This window comes from Anguilla rostrata, chromosome 6, assembly GCF_018555375.3.
Source record: "Anguilla rostrata isolate EN2019 chromosome 6, ASM1855537v3, whole genome shotgun sequence".
Lineage (NCBI taxonomy): Eukaryota > Metazoa > Chordata > Actinopteri > Anguilliformes > Anguillidae > Anguilla > Anguilla rostrata.
The window spans coordinates 31,578,143-31,592,370 of NC_057938.1; the positions used below are offsets into that span (position 1 = coordinate 31,578,143).

Sequence of the window (14,228 nt, forward strand, 5' to 3'; positions counted from 1 at the left end):
CATGTCAACCTTCACCTACATGCTCATTCTGCTAAAAACATATTGTTTCAACTACGGAATTTCGTAATTTCATTTTAATTTCTCTCGCACTGTTGTTATTCTCTCATATGCAAAGCCTGCTGGGACATATGCGTCTGCTCCTATTCTCCACTATCATGTTTTCCGGTTCTAGTTTAGCAAAACCTGCAGATTAGCCTATCAAAATGCCTTATAAACCTTACAAACACTAAAAGTGCATCTCCACGAAATAACAGACAATGGAGCAGGACAGAAGGATAAACCTTACAAACACTAATAGTGCATCTCCACGAAATAACAGACAACGGAGCAGGACAGAAGGCTACACAAGTTGCGACCTAGGGAGTTATAATTCTACGGGCGTGTTGATTATTTTGTCAGTCAAGGCTCGTTGGATGGACGTCAAATCCGTGAGTACATACCATATTCCATCTGCGTTTCTGATGCGTTTACGCTTACGCCACTGCATCCTATCTCACAGCCACTGTTTTACATATATAGCAAACCGAAACTGCTGAACGGTACACGCTCATCAGACTGTACAGATTCACACAACGATAGCCATAATCCACAACCGTTTCTTGCAGGGTCGCATTTCTCACTCTCATAATAAAACGCTTTGCAAAAAGAACTGATATCTCATAAAAAACACGTTTTCAACGTACAAAAATGCCAAGTTACTAAAAAGTATTGATATCAAAATGACGCCAAGTTACGATACTACAAACAATATAGGCTATCTTGCCTCACCGAAATGACATAAGATGTATCTCAAAGCAATGCTACCCAATATTTCCTCAGTTCTTTCAAGTCACTTGGCCCTGTGTTTTCTAATCTTACCATTTCACAATGTCATGCAAACTTTCTGTCAGATCAGAGAGACAAATATTTAGAATTTCCTCATGGAACACATTGAACATTGTACATTGAAATTAATGTATAAATTAATTAATGTACAGAACTGCTGCTGAGCAACGACAGGAAGCACATTTCTCCAGAAAACATGTTTATACTTGCTTCTGAACTGAATTTGAGTACATGTGCAAGTTATTGTATATTTGCTACGTACAATAAATACTGCATGTAAAACACATATTGTACATACATACATAGAGAACTTCTTTATCCGCATGGGGACATTTCCCTGGCAGCATCTTACATTCACATTCACGAACACACTTGTACCAAGAAACATACTATCATTCACGCAACAGAAAGCCTGGGCAGCGAAATACATAGGCCTACATACCAATACAAATTGGACATACACACACCTATTCAATCAATCTTGACTGTGAGAGAGCCATCCACACATATATTTGGCCTGTTCATGTAGTGCATGCTTATACACAGGGCCAAGTGACTTGAAAGAACTGAGGAAATATTGGGTAGCATTGCTTTGAGATACATCTTATGTCATTTCGGTGAGGCAAGATAGCCTATATTGTTTGTAGTATCGTAACTTGGCGTCATTTTGATATCAATACTTTTTAGTAACTTGGCATTTTTGTACGTTGAAAACGTGTTTTTTATGAGATCTAAATTTACAATGTAAAGCCAGGACGGGAGATACGCTACAAGGAAGTGGGCAAGTAAGTATCCGACTCGTCCATGGGTAATGTGACGATAGTTGGGCAGGCAACAGAAATCATGCGTAATAACACACAGGTTCCACAGACTGCGGCCATCAAAACACAAAACGGAAAAACCCGTAAATTACTACATCAAACAAAGCCAAATGCCTAGTTTGACAAACCGTGCAACAGGCTAGCTAACGTTATCGCAACTTAGCTACAGAATTGGCAAACAAGCAATGAATACCAGCTATGGCATAGCAATCAATGACAAACTTCCGTAGATCGAGTTGTTCATCATGGCAACAGCTAGATATGTAGATTAACTACGTGGTGTAACATCAAATTTGAACTCTCTCGTTAGAAGGGTAACCAGACCAAAGCTACAACCGTTTTTTCTAGCAAAATAGCATCCTAGCTACATAGCTGTTGTGGCTGCCTAATGTAACTGGACCCATAGTCTTAGCAAACACGGCACTATTGCTACAAAATTTATACGTAATTGTAATTGTAATGCAAAATACTTGGTTGCTAGTAACATACATATTGTAACTTCATACATCATGTTTACCTTAGCGTCGAGGTCGTTTGCAGTGTCCTTGGTCAGGCCTTTATCACAGCGGAATCGGTTACCGGAAGTGTTCGTCGAAGCAGTGTATCACCTCTTCCGGTTTTTGCTAGCGGCGTGTTCAACATGGCATCGGAATATCTGTACATAAGCTGTACTACTACTTCTTCTTCTTCGGTGTTGTTCACCGGCAGCTTGTATCCTTGAAAGTTGCATTACTGCCATCTCTCGGAGTAAATTAACTCCTACAGCTTATTGACTGTCACACTTTCATTAACAGTCCCATTCCCCGAAGGTAGTTAATAAAGCATCTCCTCCCCTGCCCACTAGCACCACACTCCAGTACATTCCTCAATCCTGCTCCTGTTATCCCCAATCTTCCCATCTCCTCCATCATGTCCTTCTTTTCCGACCCATATTTATTGCAGTTAATGATAACGTATTCTACAGTTTCTGGTTACCTGACAGATTTCATAAAGACCGGTTGGATGTTTACCTATAACATGAAGTGTGCTGCGTAAATTGCTGTGTCCTATTCTTAATCTTGTTATTACAACCTATTCTCTTCTGTTTCCTCCTCTCTTTCTTACACTGCCTACTCTATTTTGTCTCATATGTAAATGTCTCCCCCTTCTCCCCTGATCCCAGTGTTGCTGCCATTCTTTATTGATATTTCCCCACACAATGCCCTTTCCCTCTGATTTTGATAACGTGATATTGATTTCAATAATTCCCTTTTTGACTGCTTCTTTTGCCAACGTATCTGCTCTCTCGTTTCCCGGGATATCTGAATGTGCTGGGACCCACATGAATGTAACATTTTTCCCTTGCCTAACCACTCTTGAATTGGCAAACAAGATTTCATACAGCAGATCCTGGTGATTTCTGGCTGTACCTGTCTTAATACTTGCAATGGCCGACACAGAATCACTACATATTACTATTTTGCTAAACCTACCCCGTTCAGCCCATTCTAATAGCATCAATATGGCAAACAATTGAACAGCATACACACTTAAACAATCCGATGTTCTCTTGCTAATTCCCACTTGGTAACTAGGCACAGCAACTGCAGCCCCTGTTGCATCTGTCTGCGGATCCTTTGATCCATCTGTAAAAATCTGAACACTGCCTTAATACTTACAGTCTCTATAATTATAGTATTCACTAACTAAGTCAGCATTCTTATTACTGTGCTTAATCGTAAGTAATTCCATATCTACACCCACACTTTCTAATTCCCAGACAGGTCTAACAGGCCACACCACAGTTTCGCCAAACTCTTTATCATAAGCCGCGTTTCCACCGCAGGAACTATACCCCGGAACTAGGAACCTTTTGAGGAACTCAGTGCGTTTCCACCGCAGGAACTAGGGTCTAAATTTAGTTATGGGGGCTTTGTTTTACCCCCCAAAACGTTCCTGCTCGGGGGGTAGTACTTTCCGAAAGTACAGGAACCTTTTGGGTGGAGCTTGCAGCGCTGAACATTTCTGATTGGTCGAGTACTCGTAGCATTTGTGTTGTATTTATTTTCCGCCATTACCCGCCATGTTTGAAAATATGCAGCGGCAAACCAATTTATTTTCATAATAACAAATCAAACTTGTATGTTATGCGGCGCAGTAGCCTACTTTTGGTTATAGCCTGTCAACGTCTTGGAATTATAACGTGTGCTCTTCTGTTCTTTTCTTGCTTTAGTATTCGTTTTATAAAATGCTAAGCATTCGTGCTGGGACAGCATATTACGTAGGCTACCAAAACATTCAAACGGATTAATTCGGTTGCTGAATATTTTCTTCCGGATTTTCTTTGTTAGCCCGTTGTAATGGACTCAAAACGTTTGATACAGTTATGTGAGGTATGCGGTAGTTCTGCATAATTAACATTGGTGATACAGTACAAGCAAACTGGAAATCACCTTCCGCACTTTTTATCCGGGTAAAATAACAGGTTAATTCTAGTAATCTTCCCTTTAGCTTTTTCAGACTGCCGTAATTTTACTCAATTTTACTGCCATTTTTCAATTCCACGAAAAGGCCAGGAAGACTATGGACTCATTTATGGTGCATGGTTCGCATCTGGAGGGCACACTTCGCTGCTCGGCTAGCAGTAACTTCGAAGGAAAGCAAACGGTGGCTGTACCACTACTAAAATTACATTTTCACGCAAGTCCGAGTTTTCGTTCTATTCTTGTCATTTTGCGATTAGCCTATATGGAATTGATGACGAGAAAGTAATAAAACAGCAAATTGTTTACAACGTGTGCATGTTTTCTGCTGTTAATGAATGTGTTTGAGAGGATATATGAAAATCAATAAATACAAAAGTAACCATATATAGTCATTGTTCGTAACCCGTTGTATATAAGTGGAATAAACCCCTCCGGGCTGTCCCGGTTATTAGAAAATAATGTAGGCTACTTCGGTGGTAGTATGGGGTTACAGAAGAAATCATATGACAGATGGACCGACGACAACCTCAGTGGGCTAATTTGCCTAATCTTCGCGGTACTTTAGACCCCGGTGGAAACGCAGACAACCATTGGCTGAAGGAACCTTTTAGTTCCTGGTAAAGTAGTTCCTGGGACTGAAAGTTCCGGGTAATTTTGGTGGAAACGCGGCTATAGACTCCCATATCTCTTGCCACTTGATCTCCTGCCCATCCAAAACTTGATTTTTCCATCCTCTCCTTCTTAATCTATTTGTTGGATGACTATCTCCATGCCCCCTTAGATTAACCCAGTAGTTAGCCACCAGCTGTTTCCGATGCAACCACAGTGGCATTTCACCTGCTTCCACTTGGAGTGCACACACTGGGGGAGTTTTAACTGCTCCTAAACACACTCGTAAAGCCCGAGCTTGTATAACAGCTAGGTCCGCTAGCACAGATTTTGCTGCTGATCCATATACGATACTTCCATAGTCTAATCTTGATCTAATTAAGGCTACATAAATATATTTCAGAGATGCTATATCAGCTCCCCACTCCAATCCTGCAAGACCCTCATGACATTTATCACTTTTTTACATCTACTAACAACATATCTAATATGCTCCCTCCATGTTAACCTCATATCAAAATATACTCCCAAAAAACGAAAACTCACAACTTTCTCTAAATTATTTCCATACAATTTCAAATTGCATTCCCTGAGTTTTTCTTGTAAAGAACATAGATTTTGTTTTTTCAACTGAAAATTTAACTCCCCACTTTGTTCCCCACTTTTCAACTTAATTAATACCATCTTGCACTTTCTTCAATATGTTCAACATTTCTCCCTCTTTTCCACAAAGCCCCGTCATCTGCAAATAATGACTTCCCCATATCCATAGGGATATCCATAAATATGTTGTTTATCATGATGGAAAATAAAGTTGGACTTACTACACTTCCCTGAGGTGTCCCGTTTTCCACAACATATTGGATTGATAACTCTGACCCTATCTTCACCTGAATAGTCCTTCCATCTAAAAAGTCCATAACCCAATTAAACATTTCCCCTCCAACTCCCATTAAGTGCAGTTTGATTAGAAGTCCCTCTTCTCCAAAGTGCCCTTTTTAATTCTCCCATGCTGAAAGGTACATTTGGTCCATCATCATTACTATCTTTTCTGCATAAAGCCTCCATATTTTCAGACTTTGTTTTCTCTTTGCCTCTTCTTCCTTCTACAGATAAATTATTGGAGCTATGTACCATAACAAACGTATTTGCCAATAACTCTGCCTTTTCCTTATTTGTTACTGCAGTCTCAATTCCACTCCCTCCGGTCCCCTCCCATCTTTTTTATCATCCCCCATACTTCTCCCACCTGAGTTGTGTTTCCAATTGTAGCACAGTACTTTCTCCAATGTGTCCTTTTTGTCTGTCTTATTATCCTCCTTACTACTGCCTGGGCCTGCTTGTACTGAATCATATGTTGAAAATGATGAGTTATTTTGACTAGTTTAAATGCCTTATTTCTATTTCTCACTGCTTCCTTACACTTATCATCCCACCATGGTACCACTTTCTTCTTCATACTACCTTTACTTTTAGGAATGGATTCGAACGCAGCTGTCATTATGCCTTGTTTTATTTTTCTGTCAAGTGACTCTATGTCCATTCTATCATTAACCTGACTTAAATATCTATCACTTCCTTCCAGAAATTTCTCCCAATCAGCTTTCCCAAGGATCCATTTCCCACCTGTGTTCTCTATGGTCAATGAGACAGCAATATTTATCTTACACCAGAATGGGTAATGATCACTCCCTATAGTACCTTCTTGGTACACTGTCCAATCACACACTGCTGCTATGTTGTTTGACACAAGTGTAAGATCAAGCACAGCCTCTCTCCCTGAATTAACATCTATTCTTGTACTACTGCCATCATTTAAACATACTAAATTCTTTTCATCTAACAACTCTTCTATCACCTGACCATTAGCATCTGTTCTGTCACTCCCCCATAATGTGTTATGTCCATTAAAATCACCACACCAAACCGTGCTACTACCATTCTGCCCTTCTATCTCCTCAAGCTTGCTTAACTCTAGCCTTTTGCACAGATTATAGTAATTCACAATCACTAACTCTTTCCTTTCTGCCCACACTTTTACTACCACATACTCTTGCTCATTACCTATACCTATTACTCTGTAAGGGATGCCTTGCTTCACAAAAGTGACACATCCTCCTCCTCCCCCCTCTGTCCTATCTCGCCTCACTGCCACATAACCATATAAAACAAAATCCAAGTTAGACTTTAACCAGGACTCTTGAATACACACAATGTCTGGTTTTTCTCTCCTACTGGCTACAAACTGCTTGAAATCTTGCCCATTAGCAACCAGGCTTCTCGCATTCCACTGAAGAATTAAAATTATTAGTACAATCAACCCACACATGCCGTTTCTTGACTTGACTGTACACTGAGTTCATCCCTTACTTCTTCCCATTTTAAACCTATCATATCCAAGTGGTGTACTGCTGCTTTGACAATAACCTGAATCCTTTCTGTTTTAGATTTGATCTCAGCTGTTGCATTTATCACTCCTGCTATGAAAGTCACCAATTTCTTCTTCTCTATCCATCTTGCTTTTCTTTGCTGCCGCTTGTTCTTTGCTACATCCTCCCTCCTTATTCTGTTTTTCCTGTCCTGCCATCTTAACTGCCTCAGCATATGAGACTATTTCCTTCCTCCTTATCTCCTGCACCTCCACCTCTCTTCTCAACACTTCACAACCCCAATAAGCCACACTATGATTCCCTCCACAGTTACAACATTTTGGTCTCACTCCCTCTCCACACTTCCCATGCTCATGTTCCCCACCACATCTAGCACACCTTCTCTTCCCTTTGCACACCTGAGCCACATGCCCAAATTCCTGGCAGTTAAAACACCTCATTGGCTTTGGTATGAACTCTGTAACTCTGTATCTCACAAATCCAAAGTATAATTCCTTTGGGAGAACCTTTGTTTCAAACTCGATCAAAACGGTCTCAGTCTCTTCTTTCTCCACCCCCCTTTCATTCTTTTAGTACTTTTAACTAACCTATTCCACACCCTCAAGTTCTCTACCAGTTGCTTCATGCTAACTACAAGAGGTAATCCATAAATTACCCCCTTGCACCCACCACCCCTCTGCTCCCCCACTCTTACTACTTTGGCTACTTTAGCTTTTCCAACACTACTCATTTTCTTTGCCTTCTCCATCTGACCTTCATTGTCGCATCCTATAAGCAAGTTTCCATCTCCCAAAACTCTTGCATACTTCACTTCTCCAATCTGTCCTCTAACAGTTAGCTTCTTTCTTTACTTCCCCCTCTCCCTCAAATCTCACCACTATATTTATCACTCGTGCCTTCGGGTCCTCCTCCCTCTCGCTCCCCTCACTATCCGTTCCACGTGAGCTAGCTCCATCCTCTTTTCTCTCTCTTTTACTTCTACTTTCCTTCATGCCTCTGTTCCCTCTCACCACCTGCCACTCACTCTCCCTCCTCTCATCTTCCTCCATGCTGTCACCATCCGTTTCCCTCCCCGCCATCCTGTCAGGGATTGTAAGGAAGAGCAGTGCAAGAATACCATTCCGGACCTCTACAGGCCGTCGGTCGATATTCCTACAAAATGCTCCCCCCAACACCCTACTGCTACCAAGTCCCGATGTCCGCAAACCAAAGTCAATATCGCTTTATCAATCAAAAATAAAGTCAAACCAAGTCAAAAACCAGCGTAGCACAATTTCAAACTTTCCCAACCACAAAATGTCAACAATCATTCAGCGTTGCTGTTTGACGACGTCAGACCTCAGCTCCAAACTCTTGTGGTGAAAGCTGGAATAGACTTTGCCAGTGTGAATTTAACATATTGTAGGCTTGCATTACAGACAAGATATGGCACTTAAACCTGAAAACATGTTTCAATTCACAAAATGTGACCACGCATTTGTGTGCGTCACGCTAGTGCAGTGCCATGAATGTAACCTTTTCCGTTTTTTAACGGGTAGTAAATCCAGTGGCAGCTGGTCAATTGAAATACGCAATGTATTCAATGATATCTGAAATATATGACAAAAAAAACTTGAACTTGAACATACGCAGTTCACTGGTTGTTCCCTCTTACTCATTTCCATGCGGCCATCGCCCACAGTGGAGGGTCAGTGCAGCAACTGAGCCAATGGCTGGCTGAAGTTATGCACATGGCAACATAAATTAAACCAATCAGTGTCCTAAAATGGAATGGGACAAGGCCGATATTGCCATTGCCCCAAGCACATTTACAAGAGGGTAGCATGTGACCGCTAGCTAAGGAACTGTCTTGTAATTTCTTTACCCGTGATCCATTTTGTCCTGCAGGTTGTGTACTTGCAGCCCACAGTGCCTGTTAGGTGTTTTAGGTAGCTACCGTGGGTGAAATTGGTAGTGTGGACAATGGTATTAGGCTGTGAACTTGCAAAAGTTTTGTCTTTATTGCAGCTTTGGTTTGAGCCATGTGATGGAGTGTGCTTGTGTTATTTTACTAAATAATCACGCAAAAAAGACATAGTTTTCTAGGTATAGTTTATCTCATGTGTTAATCACTATATTGACGTCGTTATCAGACAGCAGGCTAGCAAAAAACCAAAGACAGATCCAACATGGACAGTAAGGGATACAAAATGCTTCCTATCTCAGAAAGTAAAGAAACATGAGAATACAAGGGCTCACATGGGTTTATGCTAGCCTTTTTAGGCAGACTAAGTAACTGAATTACACTAGACAGACACTGTATAAATTCAGCATAAATTAAATATGAATTGGAATAATTTTGAAACTATACCACCCAAAATGCACACTTTAAACCTTTGCACCATACAACTTCAAACATTTTAATAACAAACAATTCAAAACAATTCAATAGTTTTTATTTCAATTAAACATTGTATTGTAAATCTTTGTTCTAAACATTAAGCACAAAAGCTCAAGCAGGTAAACAGCTATCAAATATATAACAATTATAAACATTAAACATCACTAAACATTAAACTTGAAATGTCAAATAGTTCAACAGCTAAAACATTTATATTATATATATATATATATAACAATTATAAACAACAAACATCACTACGTGGAAAAACGTTTTCTGAACAATGTCAAACAATAATTTGCATATAGTTTCAAATAAGCATTGTGTTATAACTGTACTAAACATTAAACTGGAAACGTCAAACACTTCAACAGCTATAACATCTTAACTGTAGAAAATTAAAATGTGTATACTTAAATATATAACAAATAACAAACAATAAACATACTTTTGAAAAATGACCCAAAAATTGCAATCACACCTACAATCCCAGGGTTTCCCCCAGAAAAGTTGCTAGGCCCGGTGGCAAGTATCTTTTGACGGGGCCCAGCGGCCCGGCACGGGCCGACGGCCAAGTGTCTTTTTTGATGGGGGCCCGGCGCGGGCCAGCGACAGAATGATGGCAGCATTAAGGTAGGGCCCCATAGTTTCTGTGATAACAGAATCACGGACGAAAACGCGGAATTGAGAATTTAAAAAAGCTATAACAGATTCCATGGGGCTCTACATTAAGTCAGTGCTAAAAGCTGACTGGAGATTTGAAAATATGACTACGTAATGTGAATGTTGTTATAAATAAGTAATTTATTCAACACACATTTTAAAAAATCAACAACTATTTACAGCATAGCAGAGTCTTACAAAGAATCTGACAACAATGTACAGTCTTGGAATGCTGTGGTTTCTTCAACAACAAAAGAAATTAAATTAAATTTAAATAAATAATATCAAAGTTTTTGCACTCTACAAAAAACTTGTATTCAAGTCCTGATTGCCTACTGAATCTTACAACAAACCTTGGAATGCTGAGCACATTTAAAAAACTGTCTAAGGTTTTTTGGCTTTTACAGTAGGTTACCTTTCCTCCTTTTTGCCGCTGTGTTAACACATTTTTACATTTGCCGGTCAGGCACTCTTCACCATAAGAAGAAATTTTAGGATTTTTCCGATATTACTTGTGTCGAAAGTGCTGCAATGAAAACAACAATGGATTTACTATGTAGCCACATCTGCCCAAAATGTAAACAAGTCAGGCACTTTTCACGGTCGGGAAAAACTTTATGACAACGTTGTCGTGCACATCAATGTCATCAAGCTAACGTTATTAATAAACAAGTGAAGTTGTGATTTCGATGGCAATGAATAAGTCATGTAATGTTACAATATATCGAATGTTACATTCATGCTACTATTTTAACGTTACCTACACACTGCTTAAGTTAATATAAAAAGAATTTACTTACCGACGAGATGAAGTGATAACGCAGTTTGTAACGAGGTTAGTTAGCCTACTAAATACGAAATGGTGGCTTGCTAGGTAACGTTAGCTTGTGTTAGTTGGAAGCGTCGAGTGTTGAACGTCACTCTGCGCACAATGAGGGTAAAGAACACTGACCTCAGACCTGCTTTCCTACAGTGCGTTCACGTTTTAACCAACAGATGTCGCTGGTGAGCTTTTCAATTGAGCCGCCCCACTGTAACTGTAGTTTGAAAAACATCTTAAACATACATACATTTTTTTAATTTTTTAAATTCTCCGATGCTTAGGCCCGGCGGGGGTCAACTTAGGCCCGGTGGGCCGCCGGGCTTGCAATACACTGGCGGAAACCCTGAATCCATCAACAGCGTTTCCAGGACCACCATCATCCTTCGCAGAAGTGTCCTCATTCTTTTCAAAACGCTGCTTGATTGTCGTGATCAAGCTCTTTTCATTGACAGAAACATTAAACTCAGCAACATTAATGAAGAGCTCCTCCATGTCATTCAGTAGATGGCACGTTATACTCAGTGAAGTACGCACTAATTGCGGAATTTGTGACCGTCAGTCCATGATCTGTGCCGTTGATTGTCAGTGACATGGTGCCTCTATACTGTTGTGGAGTAGCAGCATGACTTCTGCAGCAGTTTGCAGCACTCACATCTGTGGACCGATGACTTGGCTTTGAACTCATCCTGGGGTGTCTGGCATTTTGGACAGCGACGTTTGCAGATCACCTGTATTCCACTAACAGTTCCTGACAATTTGGAAAGCTTCTCGCCCTCACCAAGTTCACTGCAATCAGCCTCTGTGATCGTAGTGGATGGACTCCCCGACAGATATATTCCTCCTTTCCTTTCTCTTGTCGATAGGTTAACTTTTAGGATTTCAAAGCACCCACTTGAATAATCTGTTTGTCCCACAAAGTAAGTTTCACCTGTCCTGATGAATCGCCGATCTGGAATACTTTTAGCTCGCAGTCTGTTCCATTCACAGGGACAACTTTGCTCAGGGTTCCCTGGGCCAGAATTTTCGCTTCCATGACACTGACCTGTTACACACATAAAGGCGCAAAAATTAGGACTGCAAAGAAAATATTAATAACCGCTGACTTCAGAATATATGCTATGACATTGCAATTAAATTGAAATTACTGTAGCCTCATTCACATTTAAAGGCGCATTAAAAACGGCTTTCTTAAAACGTGTTAATACTAATTGTGCACTACACCAACATGATAACACACGTTAATTAAAATTTAAAGGCATATTAAAAACATCTTTTTCAAAACAGGTTAATATGCTTTCAACAATGGGCTCCGTCAAGAAGACAACGCACGACTCCATTTAATTGAAGTCGTGGTTACGTTATACTGTACCATGTACTCACAGTTTGCCTAGGTCCAAGCGCTTGCACCTTGGCAATGTACAGTTTTGAACTGCTGGGAGGGACCGTTGGCAAAAATGGCACCTTGACCACCTGGAAGCTGGTAGCTCTGTTGCATAGGATGTGAAACCCGGCAGGATCCGAGAAGCCTAGAAAACATAACAACAATCAGTAAACATGATTTCAATTTAGGCTAAATGACCACTTGGTGTGAATTACAATTGCCTGTTGTATTTACTTTCATTTAAAAAAAATTACGACTTACTAATGCTTCGCTTCACGTTCCTCAGCTTCACTGCCGTGATGTTTTTGCAGGCTTGAGCAAAACTTTATGATATTCATCTCTACCAGTTTGAAGCACTGCATTAAAGTATTTTACATTGCGCTTTGAAACTGTGCTCGGCAAGACACAGTGCAAAAAGCCTTCTAATGTTTCGGACTCTTCTTTTGCTATTTTGGCAGGGCTGGCCATGGTTATAGACTTCTCCTCATAACATTACATTACATTCATTTAGCAGATGCTTTTATCCAAAGCGACGTACAAAAAGTGCATTTTCATGATCGTAGACAACTGCTGAACACGGGTTCAGTAAGGTACAATTACTTATTTTGTAAAGCTATTTCTAGCCGAGAACAAAGAACACTATCCTGGTCTAACATCTGCAAAGCCAAACTAGGCAGAAGAATAAGCTAGAGTATTAGGACAAATACAATTTACCAAGAAGTGCAGGGATGGGGCAACATGTAACAAGTGACAGGAAAAAGGGTTTTTTTTTTTTAATTTTTTTTTTTTTTTTTTTAATATATATATACACAGCGTGGTGGTGGTTATTCTAGGTATAGTCTGAAGAGATGAGTCTTCAGGCCACGGCGGAAGATGGATAGTGAGGGGGAGGTTCGGAGAGGGACGGGGAGTTCGTTCCACCACTGGGGAGCTAGGGTGGAGAAGCTCTGTGATCCCTTTGGGCGGGTGGGAGGGGTTACAAGGCGCCCTGCTGCCGCAGAGTGGAGCACATAGAATCGAGTCATGTCCTGCAAGTAGATGGGGGCTGTCCTGTTGGCAGCAGTGTAGGCAAGGGTCAGGGCTTTGAACCCCACTGCAACTGCTTAGAACTCCATAGCAACCACCTATCAACACCCTAGCAACTGCCTAGGACTCGATAGCAACCACAAAGCAACACCCTAGCAACCACGTAGAACACCTCAGCAACCACCTAGCAACACCCTAGCAACTGCCTAGAACTCCATAGCAACCACCTAGCAACCACCTCAAACTCCATAGCAACCACCTAGCAACACCCCAGAAACCTCCTAGAATACCTGAGCAACCGTCTAGAACTCCCTAGCAACCACCTAGAACACCTTAGCAATCGCCTAGAACACCATAGCAACCCTCTAGCAACTCGTAGTAACCCCCTAGATCTCCATAGCAACACCCTAACAACCGCCTAGAACTCCACAACAATCACCTAGCAACACCCTTGACACCGCCTAGAACAATATAGCAACTTCCTAGCACTGTTCACTGTTCCAACACAAAGTCAACTTTGCATTGGGAGCAACCACACTTCACAATTTCTGCAGGAATCGTCTAGTTATTTTTATTCCACCCATTTTTTGGATCGCTACTCCTCCCAGAATTTTTGCACCACATACACGTGCAAGCACTCTGTCAAATCGAGCGGTTTCATCGAGAATGTGTGCTATTACTTTGTGGGAAGTTTCGGTGCACGGTTTTTGAGAAATTCTAATTTTTGTGGACAATTTTTCCCATAGAGAATGAATGGCGGAATGTTCACCCTTGTGATGTCACAATGCTCTGTCTTCTAGCAGCTGTACTCTGGTCTCTCTGTGGATTCATCTCTATGGGGCAAA

The 14,228-nt window shown here is 40.8% G+C and overlaps 2 protein-coding genes and 1 long non-coding RNA gene across 10 annotated transcripts in view; 1 reads left to right on the forward strand and 2 right to left on the reverse strand.

The window, feature by feature from the left end:
* The window catches only part of LOC135257884 (NADH dehydrogenase [ubiquinone] 1 beta subcomplex subunit 1-like), a 417,122-nt gene that overhangs the window by 50,599 nt on the left and 352,295 nt on the right, over positions 1-14,228 (reverse strand). Inside the window, exon 2 of the mRNA XM_064341111.1 lies at positions 2,164-2,192. The gene's annotated coding sequence lies outside the window, so the exon portion shown is untranslated. The remainder of the gene's footprint in view (positions 1-2,163; positions 2,193-14,228) is intronic.
* hmbox1b (homeobox containing 1 b) overlaps positions 216-14,228 on the forward strand; it is a 424,932-nt gene continuing 410,919 nt past the window's right edge. For 3 of the 8 annotated variants that reach the window (XR_010330788.1, XR_010330790.1, XR_010330789.1), the window contains exon 1: positions 216-428. Coding sequence is in view for 5 of the 8 variants with exons in the window: in XM_064341083.1 (XP_064197153.1) it covers positions 258-428 (171 nt within the window). In the remaining 3 variants the exon portion in view is untranslated. The remainder of the gene's footprint in view (positions 429-14,228) is intronic. The other 5 variants (XM_064341083.1, XM_064341088.1, XM_064341082.1 and 2 more) reach the window with 4 other exon arrangements.
* On the reverse strand, positions 10,272-12,839 carry LOC135256973 (uncharacterized). Its single transcript, XR_010330554.1, has 2 exons — positions 12,357-12,839; positions 10,272-12,018 (listed from the first exon to the last, which is right to left on the reverse strand). It is a non-coding gene; the product is annotated as an uncharacterized LOC135256973 (long non-coding RNA).